The sequence below is a fragment of the Athene cunicularia genome (genome assembly GCF_003259725.1).
Source record: "Athene cunicularia isolate RWA chromosome 7 unlocalized genomic scaffold, athCun1 chr7_part1, whole genome shotgun sequence".
NCBI lineage: Eukaryota > Metazoa > Chordata > Aves > Strigiformes > Strigidae > Athene > Athene cunicularia.
Genome location: NW_020799107.1, coordinates 35,772,013 through 35,796,710, shown reverse-complemented (window position 1 = coordinate 35,796,710; position 24,698 = coordinate 35,772,013). Strand labels below are relative to the sequence as shown.

Below are 24,698 nucleotides of genomic sequence, written 5' to 3'. Positions count from 1 at the left end.
TGTCCCAATGCACACACAATAACTAGGCAGGGCAACTGCCCTCTTGAACTAAAAGGTGATCCTCAAATGACTGGGTGTTAGGTATTTGCATATACATTATCTCGGCAATTCAGGCAGTAAAAGTCCTAAGGCACCAATTAAGCTGTCCCTAAACCCTTACTTTGGCAACTTCAAAAGCTATAAAATGATTCATAGGCCTAGAGCTGGCTTTCCTTATGTAAAGTATAATATTAATTATGGAGGAGATGCATAACTTTCATTTCCTACTTCAGTAATCTAGAAATATATTAGAATCTTTTGCATATCTATAATTCTTTTTTTCAAAAAGGCAGTTTTATTCTCTCCGCTACTTCTTGTCCCTGACAAAGCCCAACACCATTTAACGAGATGAAAGTGAACCAGGAACAGGAGCAGGCTTTGCAATAATTTCTCTAATTTCTTCTAATTCAGGTCCCACATTCTCCATTAAGGGAAAATAGTTCTCTTTAAAAGAAAAAAAAAAAAAACCACCACAAAACAAAAATCACCCACCCCCCAAAAAAAACCCAAACCGCCAAAACTCCCCACTTATGTTCTGATCCAAGAACAAAGAGAAAAACATTAATTCCAGGAATTCCTTCTTACTGACAACTTTCATGGGCCACTTTCCAGACTAGAGGAACGATGTCCCAGTTCGGGGAGTTCTGCAGGGAAAACTCATTAATATAATGTTCTCTACGAGACGTTTCTAAACAATTTGATTTATTGCCAACATGAGCTGACTAACTATGCATGACAACTGCCCTCTCAAACTAAATGAAAGCATTTGCGCTCAGCACAATTCTGAATCAATTACAATAATGAATTCTCTACTTTCAAGTATTCCAAGACTGAACTCTAGTCCTGCTCGGCAGACGCCACCTTCCCAGGTTCCATGAAAGGCACATTTTCTGTTTACTGTAAGCTTACTGGCATTCATGAAAAAAAAAAAAAAAAACACCAAACAAAAAAACACCCAAAAACCAAACTGCATAGTTGCAAGAATACTTTCATATCATCTCCATTGCTGAGTTTAGCAAAGCAAAATCTTATTACGGATATGATCTCTCCTCATCAGAAGATATAATAGGCAATGTAAGTGAATAGGCATTATTCCAGGTTTTTTTTCCAGTGCTGAGCACATGAAACGTAAAGTAGATGCAGCAAGAAATGCATCAGATATTTAATTATTTGAGGCAAGCACTTTTAAAGTATTTGTCCTTTACAGAGCATTTTCATTTCCAGATTTTAAACATCTGCACATCTTTGGATCCCTGGGCTTAAATCACCTCACCATTCGATAGATACCACAAAGCCTTACACTGAAAAATCCATTTTATGCAATTTAAGTGGTAAAGAAGTTTGAAAACAGCAAAGATACTTGGAGAGGTCATAGATCCAGTGAGTATTGTGTGCCTGGACAGTACACACTGCCCTCACCCATGGCCTTCAGGGTGTGCCACTCCATCCAGCAGCATTGACAAGGTGCTTATTGGCGAGTGATAAAAAACAAGAGGAGAGAGCAACCGTTTTCTCCTGATCTTCACCATGTCTATAAAATTATTCTTATACCTTAAAAAGAATAAGAAAAATTGTAAAAAAGTTTTTTTACGAAATGCATCAATGGAGAACACTGATCACAGAATAACTGGGAATCATTTCCAGTGAGGCTACAAACTTGCCTACACAGGAGTTCATTAGTCACTGCTGATTAAGATCAGGTGGGGACACACTGCATTATTCCTGTATAATTTACCTGTATCTAGTAAAAGGACTACAGTAAACAAGATTACCACAAGATTGTTTGGTTAGAACTACTGTGCCTGACAGCCTACCTACCTCAGCATTAACTGTCAAATGGAGATGAGTCCTGCCTGACAAAAAGTACGCTGCAAGTAATGAGCACATGGGAGTGGTTTGTGTCACTGAGGTCTACCAGAACGCAGGACACACTGTGTGGTCCCTGATAAAACACCTGGGACCTCATCCAGTTAAAAAGTGACACACATGCCTGTGGTTTAGAATTCCAGATCAGCCTGTAAAAATGATACATATATCCTTATGGAATAAGCATAACAGGAACCAACAGTAAAAAACCCACTCCACCCCAAACACCAGCATTTTTAACTGCTCTTCCTTTGGCTTCTTTACTTTTCCTGTATGTCTTTTTATCTCAAAATCTCAACAGAATGTTCCAAAGAGGATTGAGAGTATTCAGTCTTTCAACTCCTTACTCAGGAGTTTCTAATAAATTAATTTACGTACTCCATGTTGTAACCTCAGCCAATCTGTGGGATGACCCCCAGCTGCAGATCAAACCCTAAAAAAACACATTTGCAGACCCAAAATACTTGCACAGACTATTCCCTTCAACACAGGTTTTGTCTTTTTCATGTCTTTCAACTGCCCAGGTTGTTTACATTTCAATATTTTATCTCCCTACAATGGCCTAGACAGGCTGAGGCACCCACTGCTTTTCACAGCTGCTGTTACCATAAAGTAAGTTCAAAACCAACCTAACAACAAGGAAAAAAAACCCCAACATCCCAAACCACAGGTTTTTTCATATTTTCCCCCTGTGCACACCATTCTGAAAGGAAAAGGACAGGAGGGAGTGCTTTGCACAGTGTATAAATGACACCCCAAAAGGAGCCTGGGGGGAGAGGGCTGACAAGTTTGGGAAACCTGAGCTAATCAGCATGCAGCCCCACATGCTCCACAGGAATTAAAATGCTCATTAAACTGAAAGTTTATCTTCCAAAAGGATCCCAGAACACACCCAGAGAATCTACTTTGGAGAAATACCTCTGTGGTGTCATAACAATGACGGAGTCCAAACTTAAGAGCATGTGAAGTGACAACAAGGACCTGGCAGTAAGAGAGCTGGCCTTGTTTCACACAAGAATCACAGCCCACAAGATGACACCAACAAAGCTGGAGATGTTGAGGAAGAGCTTCAAATTAGCCTCCAAGAATAATGCAATTTTGATCACATTTTCCAGAATTTTCTGCTTTCAGGTTACTTCATTTTCTTTCCCAAAATTCGAGCTACTTTTTAAACTGCTCAATATTTCCCACACCATTAATCTTATTAACAATAAAGCAAGCCATACATCTGATTCTTGTTATTTCTTAAAACTATGTCTAGTCAGATCCATGCAGCTTTTCAACAGTGATGACAAGCAGGCTTTTATTTTTCTAAAAAAGCCTTCATCTTGCCACTTCAGTTATCAATTCACAGGCCAAGTTCCAAACAAAGCTTTTCAGCTGCAAGAAACAATTAAACGAGCACGAATATCACCTGCAGTCAATGTTAAAGTCATTTAGTCTTTTTAAAAGTCCTGCCTAATGATCACATCACCGTGATTAAGCTCAGCAAAATTAACAGCCCAATATATGTATTTCTCTTATTTAATCCAAGCAATAATATAAATCACCTAATTGCACAGCAACACCTACATGTGAGCAATGACCAGATGTACACTGGTTAAATTCCCATCAACTTCAAGAGAACAAGGCATTCATTCACACTCTTTAAGACCTTCCCAGGTCATGAAAAACAAGGCTTTTCTAAACACATCTCATGAAACCATTTATGTATCATATGGTTCTCTGGCAGTATTTTCTTTTTCCATAGTTAAAGAGAGAAGAAGGAACCACATACCAGGCTGGAAATACTAGTGCATCCAAAAAAAAAATAAATTAAAAAAAATCAAAGCAACTCCCAAAATGTATTTTGTGATTGATTTCCCAGTGATCTGTACCTCACCTGCACTCAGCAAGGGAAAGAGAAATAATTAAATATATCACTATACATACAGAAATATCTGTTCTGCCCCTTAAGAAAATAAAGTAACTATAATGTGTAAGAACCATTAAGAGGTGCACAAATTACTCCATATCCCTCAACATTAACCATGTGTAAAGGAAAGCCAAGTGTTTGCAAAATACCAGAATGATACCTGGCAATTGCATTATAAATCAAAACTGCAAATAAGCAGAAGGATAGTCGGCTACTTAGGACTCTGGTTATAGCTCAGGAGACAGGTTATCCTTTCTAAAAATTTATCTTCAGAATAAGAGACTGGTGAAAAGCCAGCCACAAAAGTCTTTAAGTCAGCATTTAATTCGTTCCTCTCACCTCAAAACACCTCTAGTTAAACCATTCCCCAACATGAATCTTGAGCAAATCCGTCTGAATCCTTCACTCTACAATGAGGATAATACATTCCTGCATTCTCAAGAGGCAAAATTCTGTACAAATACTCTGAGGACCTCTCTGTGGTGAATGCTCCATTAATGCACACTTGAATGTTAACCAAACAGAGATGGACAGAAAGAAAAATCTGATGCAATGTAGTTTCTGGTTCAAACTCAGAATCATATAAAGAATAAGGCTGGAAGGGATCTCTGAAGGTCTCTGGCCCAACCCCTCTGCTGTAAGCATCGTTAATTCAGAAGCTACATTAGGTTGCTGAGGACTTTATCTAGGTTAGTTCTGAAAAAAATCTTTCTAGCCCCCTATTCCAGGGCTTAACTGCTCTTACTGGGAAAAATTTTCTCCTCATGTCTACTCATAGTTGCTGGCACCCAGTCATTTACACTCTGAAAAATTATTTTCTCCCTGTACTTCACAATAATGAACAGAAGTGGCAATGTTTGTTTCTGATTATTCCCACAAAAGAAAAAATAAATCTAAATAATGCAATATGTTTAAAAGAGAAACCAAGAGGTACTTTGCTACAAGGAGTATATTTAAACTTGCAGTGTTACAGCCAGCGGATAACCAAATCAAACTAACAAATCCAGTTGATTTTAAAATACTTAGTTATAGCCACAACTTGGAGTTCATGCTTCTGTTAACCACAGACTTTCAGATTTGTATTCCTTTGCAGACTGATCACAAATTAAAACTGCACAGTTTGGGATCAACTGTTTTCATCCTTTATTTAGTGTGGGTGTGTTGTGGGGACTCTATTCTTACCAAATTCCTTGAATCCTAACCAAAATCGGACACTGGAAAGCCAAAGATCAGTAAGGAAGTGCTGTTTGTAACAAGTTTGTAACATGTTTGTAGCCATGTGTAAGATTTTTTTTTTTTTTTTTTTTTTTTTTAATTTTTTTTTTTTTTTTAAGAGTAGGGCAAACATAGAATGGAATCTGTGAAACTAAAGCCATGAGGAAACAATGACAATTTGTAAGACCTAAAACATATATTACTTTCTTCGAATGACAGGAGACATTTTGTATAAATTCAGTGAAAATAATTGCAAGTGAACTTGTCATTATTTTTCACTTTCTTTGCTATTCTCTTTGTCCCATCTCCACTCAATATGTATTTTTTACTCAATACAATTCATTTTGCCACAGCAAAATGCCAACAGCACCACATCACCCTGGTTACAGTGACACAGCTCAAAGGGCAGAGATTAAAAAAACTTTAACAATAAATGCAAAGACTGGGACAAATTAACACAAATAAACTGTGCAATATGACCTTTAAACCCCTATATAACAACGTTACCTTCCTTCTCACTTAAAACAATTCAGATATCTACAGTTTTCCCTTTTTTAACAGCAGCTTAATACAGTACTGACAACGGTGTTAAAAATTACCTTACCATAGCACCATGAAGTTTAAACAATCTAAAATAACGAATTATGAATACTAAATATATTCATTCTTTTACATTCTCCAACCCTCTCCCTCCAACTTACAGCTGTTTTTCTGCATCTCCTTGATTTCTTGAAGACAACAGTAAAACAGATGACATTCAAAGTTCATACAAAACACCAGCCATGTACTTTCTGCAGAGAGATAACACAGACTAATTAGTTACCTGGTGTCTGCCCTACTCCTACAGGAGGTTAAATTATCCTGACCTTTACACCCTTTGCCTGGCTGTTATTTGCCCCAGCTGAGACTCTGACACAGAGCCTCCATCAAGGTTGTACTGATCTGTATCAGTGCAAACCCTAAAACGATGCCCAGCAACAATGCCCTTACCTCATCCTCTGAGCTCCACATCTGACCAGTTTCTTCCTCAGCTGAACCAGAAAGATCCTCAAGCACTCACTAAACTGCTCCAGATTATCCTGCCAGAGTACACCAGCACACAGGAACAGTTCCTGGGGTGAAGGGAGCAGGCAATGTGCTCCCCCTGCTCCTTTTAAGAGAGGGCTGCTGGCCTTGTTGTCTTAATTTGAAACACCTGCAAATAGCAAGCACTGTTAAAATCCTGCATGTCATACAGGGCTGCTTCAGTCAAGAGATATTAAACAAGCAAATATTTTCTAGAGAAATGGCTTTGTGCTCTGAAATACCTATATTTTTACTTTTTAAAAAATCTTATTTTGATGTTATTTTCTACAAACACCTGAAACCAGCATTTTATCCTGTTTAAGTGAGTTGACTGTGTACTGCTCATTTCCTTAATTTAAAATTTTAACCTCAACAAGGACTTGAATTTTTCTGGTAAGTTAAGAGGTCAGTGTAGAAGCATATTTCCTGCTTTGAAACTTTTCTGATTAAATATAAGAGTTTATTTACACTTAAATGCTACAAAACTATACTTAAAATTACTTTAGTAATGATTACGGCAGTCACATTTTCAGAAATGGAAATGAAATCCCGTTTTCTTCCTGCCTTTTAAATGCCCCTGGGCACAGCATGTCTCTATCAGGATAAATCGTCCTCCAGGAAGGGAGGATTGGCATCGGTAAAGATTCCTCAAGTCACTGCTGGTGAAAGTCACAGAGGATGAAATTATAATCCATCCTGAAGCCATGACAGAATTTAATTAAAACTACAATTTGCCAGCGTTTCCTTAGCTGTAGCAAGAGTTTAACAAGCAGTCTCCCCAGGATACATAGATGTACACATATTTATTATCCATAATGGTACCTGTGATCTTTTCCTGCACCTCGCAATGTAAAGCCAGGAAAGAAGAGCGGCTCCAGTCTAGAAACTGGAATTACATCCAAGCTGCTGATTTGCAGCACGTGTTTTCAGTCCAGCACATATGAGAAACCGAGGGGAAGGTGCATCTCTCTTTGCTGGCTCAGGTAGAGCTGAACAGTCTCTCCCTGTTTCCATTTTCTGACGTGGCAGAGCTCTTCCACACCATTGCAAGGGTTCTGAACTATGCCGCCTGGGGAAAAGGGAATCTCCACCCCACGAAAAATGTGACATCGTTGGAAACAATTGTATCAACTGGGAAAGTCAAAATAACACCCTGTTCCCCCCCTGCCCGCCCCAGGACTCGGGTGCTCTCCTGTTGAGGCTTGCTGACCCCCTTGTCTTTGGTCACCTGCACACCCCTCCTACCTTGCTGCACTGGGGATACTTCCTCACCTGCCTCTCAGGGCACTTCCAGCATCTATCCGAAGAGAAAAAGCCTCAGAATCTGCCCTTGCTGCAATTTCAGCTCCACAAGTTCCCCAGTGCCAACAACTGCTCTTCTTGTCTTCACAGCAACAAAAGGAATTTTATCTTTTTCACCATGAAGGTTTTCCACCAGCAAAGATTTTAGCGTTTTTAATGAAAAGTGCCATTTCTGGAGAAGATTTAGAACAGTAATACAGCAGTAAGAAAGCATCATACAAACCAACACTGAATAGCAAAGAAGTTTTTCTGTATTTAAGCTTTTAAAAAAAAATCCTCTACAGACTGTCTAGTGCAATGTAAAAAAACCCAATGTTATACACATCCATCATAAACCTACACATCTTTCCTCAAACACACAAATTGATTTACTTGCCATTACTCATGATTAATTCTCGGGTTTTAAGAGCAACACACAGGGACCATTTTGCCCGTGAACACACCTGAATTTGGCACCCACTGATTTTACCCAGTGCCTGCTGTCTCTGGAGATAAACACCTGCCCCTCTCCTGAGTGAGAATATGGTATTTAACATGTTATTGTTGGAAGCTGGATGTACACGGAAGTGTTAGCAAACTCATTTCTCTGTATAAAGTTAGGGATGTGCTTTTATAGAAAAGACATCTCCAAAGTTGCGTGGCTAATTTAAACATCAACAAGTCACACATATTTCAGTTACAACATCTGTGACCCAAAATTGAGATGCATGAAATACCTACATGAGGGAGTGCTGGAAAATTACTTTTCTCAAATCAAATAATACTCTTGTGAGTTCCTCAGTGAGTCCTTCAGACAGATCTCTGAAGAGTAAATACAGCTGATAGGTGAATCTATTTAATAAAATATAAACATTCTACCATAAATTAATGTTAAGATTGCCTATGCAGTGAATTATTAGTCATGCCAAAACTATGCACTCTGGTGAATTTTAGCACTATTTTCTCTAATAATCAGCACATACTGTTTTTCCTACAAAGTTAGCACTTAATATTGGCCTAAAATAAAATATATGCAGAAGCATACAGGTTTTTACATGCATAAAAAGGAGCAAAAGGTAAAACTGATATTCACTCTTAAATTCTACATTTCTTCAGCCAAGTGCCTATTTGTGCAGTTTTGCATTCATTTTTACAGAAACAACAGACCTAAACTTTGCAATAACGAAGGTATTGATGTATCAAGATGACTAGAAATCATCCTTAATATCCTCCAGAACTGGAATTCTATTATGCTAAAAAATAAACCTTTGGCAACACCAAATCCTTTCGTATACCGAGGTTGCTGTCATTATTGTTCATTTTAAAAAGATTACAATTAAAATCCAGCACACTGTTTTCACACTTCAGTGGAATTCTTCAATTTTATTTTTTGTTTTTCTCCAAACAATTCTTTACCAAATGCATTAAGTATTTAAATTACAAGCAGATTTCTTATTTTTCAGTATGGCAAACTGGGGGGGGGGAATCAGTTGAACCAAGAAAAACAAACAAACACACGGCGATCTCCCCTCTCAAAAAGTCTTTTGGCAGCTGCAGAGAACCTGCAGCGCACATTTCTGTGCCTCAGCCCTCCCTCTGGGCAGCTCTCCAGGGTCTCCTTGGCACTCTCAAAAGCTCTGGAATGACATTTGCAGTGTAAACAAATGTCAACACTTAGATTATTGTAAATTATTTACAGTAAACTCATATAAGACTATAGGGCACTTTAAGGCCTTGTTAAGATTGCAATAATTATTCCCAGAAACTGAATTATGGGAGCACCTAGTCCTTAGAGGCAAAACCAGGAAACAAAACCATGACCTGAAACGTGGAAGACAACTTGCTTCTACTTTACTAAGGAATTCCCCGTTGAGCAGAGAGCACACCTGGAATGATTTTCCCCCAAGAAAAAAGTTCAAGTACTCTGTAGATCATGTAGCAAAAAGATGATGTTTAATGATGAAAAACATTAAATGTGCTTGTTACTATGTCCGACAGGAAGATGAATACTATAGATATGTTACCTAGGGATGATCACCGAACAAAGTAAAAATCTCCTTAAAACATCCGCAGCATCTTGGCCTGTTGCATGGCACAGCAATGGTCACTGGAACCCAGAGCTTGGAAAACCTTCACTTAGACAGCAAGAACTATTTTGTGTTGGCAAGGAAAAAGTGTTTCCATCCAATTTTTGTAACTATGCAATTGCCTGTCAACAAATCACAGACTGACTTTTAGACGTATTTATATACTCTAAAAACATTGCGTGGGCAATTTTAGAATGTAAACAAAACTCAAAACATTTCAAAATCCGTTTTTCAACTGCTAGTCTAAATACATCTAGTGACATAAAATAGCACATTATTAAGTCAACATTTATGTAAAAAAAATCCCAATTTATAGTTACTTGAATTTTTCAGAGAACAGTTTTGAATCTCTTTCTAAGAGTAAGTTTTAATGATCCATCCTTTCTAAAAAATATTTCAACAGTTAATCGTAATTTTAACCATCTCAATTAAGATGAGAAAAAGCCACTAGAAAAAGATCAGAACAATCTATCTTATTTGGAATCAAATCAGTATTATTCATAAATGAATAAAGTAGTTTAGAAGAAAAAAAAAAGTGAAATGCAATTCTTCAGCCTTGCTAGGTCAGACCCTTAGCGGTGCTGCAATACCTTAGGCTGTCAGGTAAAGTTTATGAAAATGGTGGGGAGTTGGAAGAAACACAACTGGGCAAACAGGAGCAGCTGAAATTTGTTAGGATTTTGTGTCACATAAAGCCGTACTGAGAAATCACGTAGCATCAGTACCTGCTGGTCCCTACCATCAGGGCGTCTGCATTAATGATGTTACCAACACAGACACTAAGTCTGACCTATCAAAGACTGTGTTTAGGTCAGTCTATACCAGCTCGATCTGTCGGAGCCCTGGAAAGCACTGTTTGGCATTAGATGGGTCAGAAGTTCACAGAAGCAGCTTATTTATGCTGGTCTGCATCCCAAGGTTTACACAGGAAAACAAGGAAGGTTTTAGTACATCTAACTGTAATCTAATCTCTATTATTTGTCATCTAAAAGATAAGGAGTCATATAATCAAACTATGCAAATAAACCTCATTAAACCCCCCAATACTGTAATGAAAAACAGAATCTTGGCCCAAACTTTTCAAACAACGGGGGTGGCAAAGCTGCCTAACAATGGTGTCCAGAGGCCTGCGAAGATTCATCAAGGACAATATTATTTCTGGAAGAAACTTTTGCAATTCAAGAGAGAACACAGTAGACTTCTCTCCTTATTTACACCAGTTGCCCACTTACAATTTTTATGATAACGTAGATGCTTGACCTTAACTGCAATTTCATTGCAAGAAAATAATCCCTTTGAGGCCGGAGGGGGTGAAGGAATTCTGATTTAGGTGTTCCAACAGTTGAGTATTTTTAGACAGAAATTCTCCATCATTTTACACAGGTTTAAAATCTGAGTGTGAGACAACATTTTACAGAAAATATAAGTATTAACTTGTATGATTTCCAATAAAAATGATAGCTCTGATCAAAACAGAAAAAAAAATAATCTTTCATATATGTTCTCTATGAAAACCATAACTAAAGATAAGCTTAAATACACCTGTTGATCAAGACAAGAAACTCCGTGTTATTTATGCACAATGAAAAACAGTTTAAAAACAGTTTCCACTGAGGTACCTGTTGGCTCACTGTCCATCGAAAGTTCCTTTTTACCTCACCTGGGAAAGTGATTGTCTACAGACACGTTTCTCTGTTCAGAAAATAGAAAGCATATGTGCATTTTCATCATAAAATAATGAATGATAATAACTTGAGTTCACTCCACTGCCTGGTCAGTGGGTTGTGTGCATTTTTTTTTTTTTTTTTAAATACTGCAGGCCATATGAAGTATCTTCACTAAAATATCCAAGGGCTTCATGATGTACACTTGTCTTTCCACTTTCCCTTACATTTTCTGTAATTAAGAAGTATCAGTGATTTCTCCCTGCACATAATGCAACAGTCTTCTTCGAGGTCCTTGTGGCCCCAGGATCGAGCAGATGTAACGGGAGGGCGCTGGCATCATGACAACACCATCATCACGACCAACACAAGCACTGCAACGTTGACTGTCCTCCTGCTGCCAGCCGATGTTCTCCGGGCGTGCAATACAGCAAATACTGCATTGGTGTGATTGGTTGGTATTTCTACGTTGCAAATCATGCCTTCGCAGCAAGAAACGCATTCCTGTTGAGAAAAAGGAGATCACGGGATGTCGGGCAATTCAGGCGTGGCTTTTAGAGATGTATGTTCTTTCAGCTGGTTGCAAAGGTAACAACTAAATGGACCCAAGGCAGCAGTTGGAGTATGTAAGCTACAACTTCTCTTCCAAACCATGCAGCACAGCCTTACTAGAGTAACTCATGCCCCAGTGCTCTAACTGGGCTTTGAAACCACGACGTGATCTAATGCAGCCATGTTAGCTGTGCTGACAAGCTCATTTTGCAGAAAATAGGGTCAACTTTCCACCACTTCCCCCTTCTGCCACATGAGCTAAAAACATACATTAGAATGTTTCAAGTTTCAGCTTTTTAAGCTAAAAAATTCTGGCTGTAAAAACTCTGCTCCTGTTCATTTTTCCCCTCAAGCTTTTGTATTCAGTGTAGCTTTACAGGCTGAACTTCAGACTTGCTTTTTTCAGTTTTCTAGTGCCACAGAACTGCTGACACAGCTGATTTTCAGGAGGGAATCTGAAAATATTTTTCCTTACTTGACACTCCTTGCTAGAAGACCCAACAGAATGCCAATTTTTATCTAATCTGAAGGCACAAGAACTCTTCTAAGATGCAGCAGAAGGCAAGCTGCATAGTGATTTCATGCCCTCTCTCCACCAAAACCTGCTGAAATCAATGGAAGTTGGTTCAGAAAACATATAGAACATTTTATATTTAATATGAATGTAGCCTGCTTCATTTTTTGTGTCTGAAACCTTTCATGTTAAAAATAACTAACCTTCTCAAGTATTAAGGAATTAGTGGGTTATACTTTACCACCATGAATACTTCGGTGGGATATGCTTGATCATTCAGAATAAACTTTTACCAAGGATCCCAAGGATGAGCCAAGACAGCAGTTGTAGCTTTTTGTCATGGAAAAGCTCAGTTGTACCTTGCTGAAGAGCACGGCCTTTGTGGCCAAAGACAGTCTTGCTCAGTGGACCCCTAAGCTATGATATGCAGACACGACTGGACTACCTCACTCCTGGGCCAGCTTGCCCAAGGGCAGGTTGCATAGCCCACCCAGGCACCTTACTCAGAACTCAGAAGCTAAGGCCCATGCATTGGGCAACGCATTAGCAAAGCCCCAGGATAACTCAGGTGTTTCTTTAGAAGCTGTTCCTACATCCTGTCACACAGCAACACAAATAGGAAAGTAGGAAGAAGTGGGTAGTCACACTTCTGCTGCAGAAATTTGATTTCTATTGTTAAATACCACAGAGCGTAGCTTGGCACATCCTCTTCAGCTCGGCAGGAAAAACAAGTACTGAAATGCAAACCTCAAAACCAGCGTGCAGCTCTTACACAAAGAGTAGTGCTTACTGTGTGGCCACTTTCTCTGTGATGGTGGCAGCCTACAAAATGGCATTCTTCTCTGGTAGCACATTTTTTGGTGACTGATGTGCTCTTCCCATGGTCTGTGAAGAGATGAACTGTCAAACAGTACTGAGTACCTACAAAATAAAATTTAAAATGTGTATTTGCATAATGTAGACGTTCTTTTACAGGGGTTAAAAACTTCACACAATTTAGCAAACTATTCCCATTAAAATGACTTATTTTGGCTGTATAAAGCCATTTTTCTACTTGATCAAAATGCCATTTAGCAAGAAATTAATTACTGATGAAATCTTATGATTAACTGACCCGTCAACCCTCCAGAAAGGCTGCTATCATTTAAACTACTTATTAGCACTATAACCTACACATTTATCTTTCATTCTCTGCTCTTTTTTTGCAGCACATTTCTTTGTTTTGGACATGTTTCCTCATTCCTCTAGTTTATTTCTTCCCCTTTCCCACTGTTACTATGACTATCACTGTGAAGAAAAAATGAGGAAACATACTTTCATTCTTTTTTCTCTCATTCTCTCCTACACGTGTGATCTCTAGTCATTCAGGTCTTGCTGCTCACAAGCAAGTCTATAGCCTAGAGAGATCATTATATCTTGGGATGGTATCCAAAAGGAAGGGGATAAGGCTACAGAGACAATTCTTAAGTGTTTTTAGACAACATTAAAATTAATTCCTAGGAAGCACATAGCTATATATATACACACACCCACAAACACATAAATAATTAACTAATATAGTATTGATATATTGATAATGTATTAATTGCTATATTAATAACATAGTTACATATTATATACAATGTTTTATACATATAGATATAAACAATTTCTCAGTGTTGCTTTGCAGTTTGAAATAGTCAGAATATTCACCCCAGCAGAAATTGTATAACGCATACTACTACTAACATAACCGAGGGCACCGCTGTGTTGGCATGTTAATCCTATTCAGTTAAGACTTCTACAAGATGTCTGAGTCATGGAGAAGCAAATTTAACTATCAGAAAGAATCTCCTTAATACAGACACACTTACTTTCAGGACACCATCTATCTTCAGCCCATCTGTTACAGTTGTAATTGTCCGCTGCATTATCACAAGTAAAGCACTTAAAACTGTTTGGAAATGGAGTGGCTTTAAAAGTATTAAAATATTGTGAGTTTGCAAGCATTAAGAAAGAAAAATATTCAAAATAATACTGTCAGTACACATCTACTTGCAAAATCATATTACATACATTTACATATTTTCAGTGATATATCACTGTTAGACAAATAAAACCCACAAAACAAGTCTTGTAGAAAGCTTTTCCATTTTTAACTTGCTTTGCTATGCCTGAACTTTAAAACATCTCCTCCTGTTTTCATTTTCTCACAATCCAAAATACCATTTAAGTAGCGGTGGGAAAAACAGGAGAGAACACCTTACATATATGCACATGTCACTACATCTGCATGTATGTCTGTACAGATACACAAACACAATCTCCATTTAAATGGCTTTTGATTCCTTTGATGAAAAAACCTACATCTTCAAAACCAGCTTCAGATCTTGATCTCCAACTCTGAAGAAGTAGGTTCCCTCTGACAAAGGGATCAAGAGGACTACTTTAAAATCTTGTTTACATTATATAAAAATATAAATGATTTTAAGGTGCACAGTTCCCTAGATGCACATATATACCTATTATATCTAGCTGTCCTGTTTTAATGATACATATAATGAAAATCTTCTTCCCTTAAATGAAGGGATAGAACACTTCTGATGCTAGACAACAGGCACAAAAAATGATGCTATTAGTGACAACTGGCTTCACAGGTCTCACAAGGTTTTTAATTACCTTCAGTTTGAATTAATTGCATACAGCACACCTATTCTTTCCCTTACAAAAACCCCAACATGATAAAAGACAAAAACATCTGTTCTGTATTAGTTATGAGAAACCCACTGCTTAATTTGCTCTGTAGGAAGACATTTCAGAGACAGAAAAACATAATAAAAGCACTTAAAACTGTGAAAGCCCTTGTGCACTCTTTAATTTAGCAATGCATGCAATTGTTTGTTCTCATTCAGTCATCTTATAAAATCTTAGAGATAAACTGCTGTGGGTCGAAAAGCAGAAGTTTGATTTTAAACTTTTTATCCTTCACGTTTGAAGAAGACAAACACCTAAAACCCAAATGATTGAAAGAATATGGCAATTAACTAAAATGTTAAGCTACCATTGCATACCCAGGAAAAGCATAACTGTATACTTACGGTCTAGTGGAGGTCTCACATTGTAAAAGTTGATGTTCTCAGCTGAAACCCACTTTCCTGAAAGGATGAGGAATGGAAGAAAGGCTCCAGCCAGCATGTGATAGAATAAAAACATGCTGAGTATTATTGTACATGAAAAGCAAAACTCTTAGGCCTAGGACAGAAAGGGAACACATTATTTAGGGGGAATCATAAAGAACTGAGCATGCAGAACAATAAATTTCCTATGAACTACTCCCGAAGCCTTGACAATTCAGTCGGTAGATCTATACTGTGAAGATGGCTAATGCAAGCAAGCATGCAATGATGAACAATGCAAAGCTGAGCAGTTACTGCCTTCTGCTGGCCAGGATCCTGTACAGAGCACTTCAGTTTCCACAGACTTAAAAGTTAACATTATTTCTTGAATCTGTTTGTCTTTCTAAGCAATGCCAATGTTATAAATTCCTTGTAAACATTTCGAAAAATCAACATCAAAACTGAGCTCCTTTACATCCTGCTTAAAAGGGTCAGGATTACATTACTATTAAAGAAAGCAAAATGCAGAAAAATGTCATTTTTATCATCAACAGCCTAGAACCCAAGACCAGTTCCTTGTCCACTATAGATCAATGTATGTCTATCGACTTCAGATAAGCTACACCATCTGAACTGTAAGTGCACTCACCAGTGGCACAACATTAAAGATCAAGAGTGTAAATTAGATTTATTCCTTTTTAAAGTGTATACCAAGGAAACGCTACGGAAGATGCCTGGTGACGGTACACAAGTTTTGTAGAACTGCAAAGCATAATGTTCAGAGAGAGGAGATACATGTGTTGGGCACGCTTTGCACATGTATTTGGGGCTCCCTAGGTACTGCGGTGAGGCTTTACAGAGAAAAAGAACTAATCAATGAACGTTTTGGACAGTTTGGTATTTAGCTGTACAGCCATACATACCCACACAGAGGTATGTATGGCAAATCGCAGTGACACAGGAGACCTAGTTCAGATATTAAAAAGCAGAATCAGCTCAAATGGCACTCCGCCCATGCAAATCCCCAGCAGGAGAAACAAGCCTGAGTGGAGGTTCGCACCAAACCAGAGACGTTGCTCTGGGCTGCCAAGCGCATTCAGTCAGAAATCTCTCTGCACACCCTGTGTAGACGTACACGCCGCCTGCGCGGGAAGCTCTGAACACCTCCAAGCACTGAACTGAAAATGGTACTCAAGACCATGGCAGAGAGGTCAAAGGATTTCCTTCTTTTTCCTGTTGGTTTATTTGTTTTGCTTTGGGGTTTTTTTTGTTGGTTGTTTTTTTTATTTTTTTCAGTTGACACAGGCAGGAATTATTTGAAAGAGTTTTGCCAACAAACCCATCAACACAAAGTTCAACTTTACGCATTGGGAGTTCAGCCATCCTGATTAAGATTTGTTTTTTAAATCATGGGTTTATGAATATATTTCAGCAGACACTGAGAAAGCCACAGCATACCTGCAGTGCACCTCCAAGACTATCTCCTGTGGATGGTCCAGATTTCTCTGACTATAGCCCAGGATCTAAAGAAGGATTAAGAAGAAAAATCTGTGAAAAACAAAGAGCAACTGCTCATCATAATTCTGTCCTGAAGGAACTAATTAGCTGAAACACCGTATGTGCTTCTTTATATTGAAAATTAAAATAGAAACCTAGAAGTGTGGTGGTTTTTATAACAAAATATCCAAAGAAGTACCTGAATTACACTGCGTGGCTCTGCCTCACTGAGTGCTCTTCTACTGCAGAAAAACAAATTCTCTCCTTCCTGTGAGTCATTTGTCTTTTATGACATTGGGGTAAGACAAAAAGTGAAGCAATGAGACTACTCAGTCCTTCCATGAGGATGTGTTTACCTCTCTTCCAAGGGAAGAACATTAATCAGGCAATGACCTGGGCAGGACCAGACTATACCAGATGAATATGTATTTCACACTCTAGACGTATCCAAACTTTCCACACATGCTACAACCAAAATAGAAGCACTAATCAGCAGCAAGGTAACCTAAAAGAGCAAAGACTATCATCAGCCTCCAGATTAGAGGTTATTAGCAAGCTATGAAGTAAACAGGTCACCCACAGTTCATTCCTTACTGAAAGAGAAACACAAAAGTGTTGGTCAAATCCCTAAACCCACTGCAAAATCCCAAATAAATCTTAACCATAGTTACAGTTCTCTCCAATTCAGCACACGGTATGTGCACAGTGACATTCTGCAGCATTAAAGAGGGGCTGTTTATAACCCCCTTGACTTGTCTCTCAAACACATACTCGATGTGCACATTTCAACTGTACCTGCAGTTTTAGCGTTTTGTGTTTTGTTTTCATTTGTGGAGACAAACCTGTGCATCATGACTGGATGCTTTTCTGCTGACAAGTCAACACACACCATGCTCTGTCACTGAGCTGCTGCCTTCAAAGTCTATTTCATGATCCTTTAATATTTTCCAAGGCAGACCAGAGGAATGTGGCATTATCCAGCACAGGAGAAAAGGAAAAGAGGAGACAGTGCGCTACTACGATTCATGAATGATCCAACGTTCTATTCAACTTAATTTCTCCCTCCTCTAGCATTCTTAGCTCTACCAGTTTATGCTGGAGACAACATCTTTCCCTCAAGTTCTTTCTGTTATACACAGTTCATTTTATGTTACTGCCTAAAACCCCTTTCCTTTACAATCCATATCCAAGATTCTTCAAATCGATTTTTGCCACAAATAACTCAGTGTCAAGAGGTGACGGAATTTCTATTTCAGCTAAGAAATTTCTCTTCTTCATGGACAATAATTCCCTGTATTATCCCATCCCACTCTTCTGCTCTAAGGTGATTTGGATCAGGTTTCCATGATGTAACCAAGAGGAGAAAGTGCACCAAGCCCTTTCATTAATACCATAACCATTATTCTGAATGATTTAAGAGTTAAAGTCAATGTAATAACAGATAACATTTTGGAAGCAAAATACATCAGAATAATTTCTATAAAATGACACTTTCCATGAAAATAACCAATCTGAGACAAAATTAACAGCTAAAGATGCACAAAGGCTAACTTAAAGAGATCCTTGTTTCCCACACAGAGGAGAATTCTTACACGGTGATTTAAACCCAAAAATATCCCTAAAGCACAGAATATGAAGCACAGTTATGCACAACTGAATTAGCCAGCTCTTCAGTAACATCCCCTTTTTCTGATGTAGAAGACACATCCCTGCTGTCACTCTGTTTACAGGTTGTCCTTCCCCATAGGTATCTCCTGTCATGCGTCACTGGAGTCCAAACACAGAACTATGATATGTTTGGTCTGACTCAGTATAGCCCCTCAGTTTTACATTCACCCCATTTACCCCACTCGCTGCAGAAAGAGGTTAAATCTACTTTTAACAGCAAGGTGGAATTTTACCCTGCTGAGCCACATTTCCCTACCTCCCCCTGCTCAGCCTTTCCACTCGGAGGCAGAGAGAGGCTTGGGGATGGCACAGCCAGTAATGCTGCACTAAACCACGCCTGTTCAGATGCTCCTCTTACCTCTTATCCAGGATAAACTAGACCCCAAGCCCTGGGAGGGAGTGACACAGCAATCCTTCAGCACACTGCAATCCCTGCATTCCTTGCTAGGACACCAGAAAGTGTCCTTACATGCAGAATTAAGTACCAGCTCAAAATCAGAACCGCTACATAACTAATTTTATGAAAATAATTTGTTTTAAAAAGAAACATCTCAATGCATGGAGCTAAAAAGACAGCAACTCAAGTACAAGTAGGTACCAATTTTCAATTTTCCAATTCCTGATCCTAATTACCTTGCTCTTGTGTCCCTGGACAATCAGGGATCCAGTGTTCACTATTCCAGCGTGGCAGTACCGGGCCCTTAACGCACACAGGCTGCTCGGGTGCGGCTGGTAAGAGTAGGGGAAGAATCCTTCTTGTGCCTCTAGTGCCAACATCCTTCTTCATGGTTCCCTTGTAAAATAGCTCTATTTATGCCCTTTGAGTAGCACAAGGAAGTTACTTTTAAACTGACAAGCCAGTTTTAATCAAAGTTCGGTGTATTTCGGGCAGCTCAATAGCATTTAATTCTTTCAATTTTACTCAGTAGGAAGACAGGGTATTGAATCATTTCAGTGCATAACAGCTGCAAAATTTATCTCCTTAACATGTATCTTCTGCAGTTTCTACTAGATTGAGGAAAATTTGCCTTTATGGGGAGACTGGTCTGTAACTTGATCTGATGCACCTGGATAGCAAATAAAAGGCACAATTACACCTGCCAACTTTCTACAAATTCAAGTTCTCTTCTGCTCCCCTCCCCCAAGTTCCTATTGCTTTCCCCAGAGAAGCTCAGGCCAAATGGAAAATTTTAGAGAATATAAATACAAAAAAGCTGGTCTTCAGTTGGTGTAAAGCGCAATAAATTGACCTCACAATTTGCTGTAGTCAAAGGTGTCCCTGTTTGCTAACCAGGCCAATAAATAATGGATATTGTCTGACATAGTCTTAGTTACACAGCTGCACCAGAAGCCATTCTCAAATAAAACAGGAAAATATTGGCAAAAAAAAAGGCTTTCATATCTTTTCCAAAAATCTTTAGAATGCTTCTTTTCTTCATAGTCTCTTATCTCTGTTATGCTTTCATATAATATTATCTAGTAACATGAGTAAACATTTATTATGCCCAATTAGGAACTCTCATTAATGAAGGGAAAACAACCTGTCACGATACAGAGATTAATTTATATAAACAAGAGCAAACACGGAGCTTTCCTGGGGTGAGGGAAGAAAACCCAAGAGGGAAGGGCTGTTAATGTATGCTCTGGAAAGAGCTTGTGACTAAAGCACATTTCAAGAAAACAATGAGGAATACAATGGTTCAAATAATTAATATATTTCAGAAGGTTTTAATGTTTATCTTGCAGTGTGTAACAGAAGAGTAGGAAGCAGCGTGCTTGATTTCTGATTTTAATAAAATTCAAGTCTGTCTACATTGTTTTTCCTGGCAGACTCTGTGGAGGATTAGCAGATTTAACATCAGATATGGAATGCAAATGAAACTTCCTCCTGTCATTTAGTAAGCAATTTTCAGGTGCTATTAGATAATTGCAAATGCTTATGTTAAGCTTGTTAAATACCACTTCAGGACATAAGAGTTAGAAATACATAGGCAGAAAGGTATGTATGTTAAGGGCTGAAAAGTTAAAACCAGCACCTGACATCATCAGGTGTTCCATTCAACAATTCAGAAAAGCCAAAACTGACACTTCAACTTATCTAAAAGGACAAAACCAGCTCTTTGGCTTCCCCATTTCATAGATAAATGTTACCATTCTTATGTTTTCCTCTGGAGACCCTTTCATTTGATCTGTAAGCCACCATTTACCCCATTTCAAAACTCAGGGGGTGAATAAGTGGATGGAACGAGTAAGAGACAACCTTAATTTTCTTTGGGAAATAAGCAGAACGCATTTAAAACAAAAACAGGGAAAAAGGAAATATTTTGAAGGATTAAAAGACTGACGAATACTACTAGAGATATGCAAATTGAAACTATTTGTTATATAAGTTCTGCCTTTTCTTACCTACTGAGTTGAAGTCTCTATTTTCTGATTTTTTTATTTTTTTTTTACCTTACAGCATGTTATTAGTACAGAAGAACACAGGAAAAAAGATTTTACGTTACACTGACGGACATCTGCAATCAGTAACACTGACAGTATAAAATTTAAGTTACTAACATTCTTTGTAAACACAACACATTTCTTTGTCTCACCATGCCTGGAATTAAATTTGGTCTTAATTACAAGAAATTATAGAGTTCTTTATCTAAGATCTTACAAAAGTAGAACATAGATCTGGTAATGACAACATCATTTAGCTCGGGGTATAATGCTGGCATGGGAAGTTGTGACGCAAAGCGATTGCGAGACATGGAGGTGTCTGACTACATAATACATACAACTGCAATAATTTTGAAAAAAAAATGTATGATTAATGGGATAAATCTGAGCAGCACCACTGAAGTGTTGGCAAGGACAGAACATGTATTTGTTTTTAAGCTCATCCAGAAGAGCAGAACTATGGAATGAAAACTGCATTACACCTCATTCCTTTATAGCCAAAACTGCTCAGCAAAAACTAGTCTTGAGCACTGACATTCATTTTTAAAATTCAGAATCCCCAATCATCTTTGGAAAATAATTTATTCTACCTTAAAATCCATTAATGAGAGATAAATATTTTATTCCCTTCTGCAAGTATATAATTTCCTCAAAGGACTGCACTTAGTCAAAGCTATAGATGACCAGAAGTTTTACACTTTAGCTTGTAACAGCTTCTATATATATAACATATGCAACTGTTTTAAATCTCTCTCCCACCTGTGCATGACTGGAAAACTTAATATTACTCTAGAGAAAAGAGATTATAGGAATAAGCAGCATTTTTTCTTTCCTTGAGCTCATTGGAAAACTTTTGTAAAAAAACAGGTTAACGCTATTAATTTTACAGAATATTTTGTTAAATACTTCAGGGGATCAGACCATTAATGACTAATTAGTCCTCACTTCAAATGGTGGGATAGAATTTAAGTAGACCAACCTCTCTGTGCACAAGCTACTGGCACCCAAGTTTACATGAGCCAAAGGTCCCAGTGAATACCCAACCAGCTGAGCAGAAGACAAAATTCTGATTTTCAGTGTCCTTCCACAAGTTTAGCTCCACACCACAGTCAATATTTAAAAGACTTCTTTATTCCTGTCAAGCTAAAGTTACTCATACTCAGCAAGAACTACAATGTAATGCTGTATGTTGTACAAGAATGAAGTTCTTCGACACCTATTTTAAAACATGAGAGAGGTGAGACAACAACATCGAAATGAAATCAAGATGTATCTGTGTATTTCTATATACCAACTAGTAGATATTATTAAATGGAAAAAGAAGGTCTTCCGTTAAATTCAGGCTCAGAAATATGCCTTGGTTTTAATGCCTGTTTTTCCAAGTGAAATCCTATTTCTAACATAAACTATGCCCCATATACATTCACATACACCATAAAGTTACATATGCCATTCTACACAATAAAAAATAAGACATTCTAGACAACAGAAATGAGAACCTACATAATTTGCACTTGTGAAATAAATATTACATTCCCTTTCAAATTAAAATATCAAGTCAAGATATGCAGAGAAAAGATCTGCTAGGAGAAAAGAGTGTTTGCATGCAGACCTACTTCAAATCTTAAATTCACCAAAACCTCTTTGAATCTAGAATGGCCCTGTGGGATCAGACAAATTAGAAAGTATGACAGCTTCTGCATCCCAAAGAACATTTTTCACAAGCTTCACATTCAGCTGTATTTCAAAACTAAGATTTAAGCTACACACCAACTGAGTTCATAAACCTGAAAATCGTGCTTTTTTGCCCAACACTGATGTACGAGGTAAATTCACTGACATCAGCCTTCACTTCTTTACTCTTGGTCATTATCTCAGTACCTTGGGTGGTTTTTCCCCCAGCTGTTTAGAAAGAATAAGGGGTGCAAAAAAAATCAGTTACCTGCCCTTTCCTCCAGTCTTGGTGCTACCTTTTCCCAAGTCACAAAGGGTCAGGTATTGCTTATGTGCCAATACAAACTCACATTTTGTGCTGAAAGAACATAAAGAAAAGTTAAACTTATTTTGTCTAGTTTTACTGTACTGTCAGGGACCAGGCTCTGATGGCAGCATGTCTTTTAACTTCCTATAGCAGGACATTTCACTAAAACCACAGCTACTAAGTTTTCTACAATAACACAACACTAGAGAAACTATTTTACCTTCACTTTCTCATTAATAACAAAATGGTCAGCAACGCCCTTCCACCACCAGTTTATGCCAGTTTAAGACAATAGAAAAACTTTGTGTGTGTGTGTGTGTGTGTGTGTGTGTGTGTGTGAAAAAACCCCCACACAGCGTCAACGACTGGTTTATATTGGCAGGGTTTAACGTGTGAAATTTATAGCGCTGGTACTTGTCTGATACTATCTTTGCCTCATATTTATATCAGCTTTTTGTTACTACACAATGCTTGAAATCATAAACAGTATAATCTCCTTGAATGCACCAGGAATGACTGTAAATGCTTCTGGAGAGATAGCAGCAGCATCTGGTTCTTCTATGTTATGTCCAGGGAACTGCAACAACAAACTCTTGCCATCAAATGTATTCAATGTAAAAATCAGTTGTGAAGAACAACTTCATACTGAACTCATTGAGAAGAAACTTTTGTTCAGAAGCACCTAAACCCATTTCAAGAGCTAGGAAGTCCTTTTTCTAAGAAATACACCTATCTGAAGTCCTTATTGAAAATGTAACCTTAAAAGCAACCATCTTTTGCAGGTTGTATTTTCATGGCCTACTTGATGTTTATGTTTATTAAAAGGACTGATCTGCACTGCGAATGTGCTGGAGACAGGCAAAGGGTGAAATTCTGATTACTGTCAAATCAATACTGAATCTACTACAGGAGTAATTATCCAACTGGCATTAAAAGTACCTTCCCTGAAATCCCATTGCCTACAGAGTGGCACTGCAGCTCGGTGTCATACATCACATATAACAGCACTAGCAGTGTAACATAACTACTTCTGAAGAGAAAATTAATCATCACGTCCCTGATTACACTTCTGAAAAATGTTTTGTGCACTGAATTCCCCCTCTTCCCCATTACTCTTCCACATTTCTAAGTCACATACTTTCAGTCACTGAGAACTGATCATTTCAGTAACTCCCATTACTCTGCCTTGCCCTACACGAGCTGACATAACAGCTCAAGCAAATACTCTTGCAGATGTAGTTCTCAGTAGATGAACCCAAGCTGTGCATTTCCCCCAGTTTTTGCCTTGGAATCTCAGACTACTCCACCCTGAAGCAATGGGTACTTCAAATATGGCTTCCTAAATTAGAGAGGAAGATTTTTCAACTTGAGATACAACCACTAATGGAGAAGAGGTGATGAAAATCCCATTTCCAATCCTAGGTTCTCTCTCTGCAGTACTTTACAACTCCTTCTAAATCTTAATATACAGGACAGAATATATCTACATACATACGTTACAGCACTGTCTTCTTAAGGAAAGATTTACTCGGAAGATACACCCAGAGGTACGTGAACTCTGCAAAAGCAAGAGATGAAAGGGGGTAAGGAGAGAAAGGCTTTATTTTTCTAAGACTGCTAACAAAGTCTGTTTCAATTCCTTACACAGTTACAAATGCAAAAAGGCTTAAGACTAATTTGTTTGTTTTGAAATGCTTTAAATGAACTAGGCTTAATAAATTGCTGACCCATCCAATCTGACCTAGTGTAAGATGGCATTTACTTCCAATCAACACTCTTATCCAGACAGCTGAAAACAGCAACAAGCAAATTTC

The 24,698-nt window shown here is 38.1% G+C and overlaps 1 protein-coding gene across 2 annotated transcripts; it reads right to left on the bottom strand.

The window, feature by feature from the left end:
- Window positions 1-8,873: 8,873 nt before the first annotated feature.
- On the bottom strand, window positions 8,874-24,443 carry LYPD6B (LY6/PLAUR domain containing 6B). Of its 2 annotated transcripts, none has more exons than XM_026852626.1 (6): window positions 24,376-24,443; window positions 16,752-16,816; window positions 15,276-15,429; window positions 14,052-14,150; window positions 12,989-13,119; window positions 8,874-11,636 (listed from the first exon to the last, which is right to left on the bottom strand). In XM_026852626.1, the coding sequence occupies exons 3-6, from the start codon at window positions 15,388-15,390 to the stop codon at window positions 11,472-11,474; spliced, it is 510 nt and encodes a 169-aa protein (XP_026708427.1). In that variant the 5' UTR covers window positions 15,391-15,429; window positions 16,752-16,816; window positions 24,376-24,443; the 3' UTR covers window positions 8,874-11,471. The 2 variants fall into 2 exon arrangements, with proteins under 2 accessions (XP_026708427.1, XP_026708428.1); XM_026852627.1 differs by lacking the exon at window positions 24,376-24,443 and adding an exon at window positions 16,990-17,089.
- Between the last annotated feature and the right edge of the window lie 255 nt (window positions 24,444-24,698).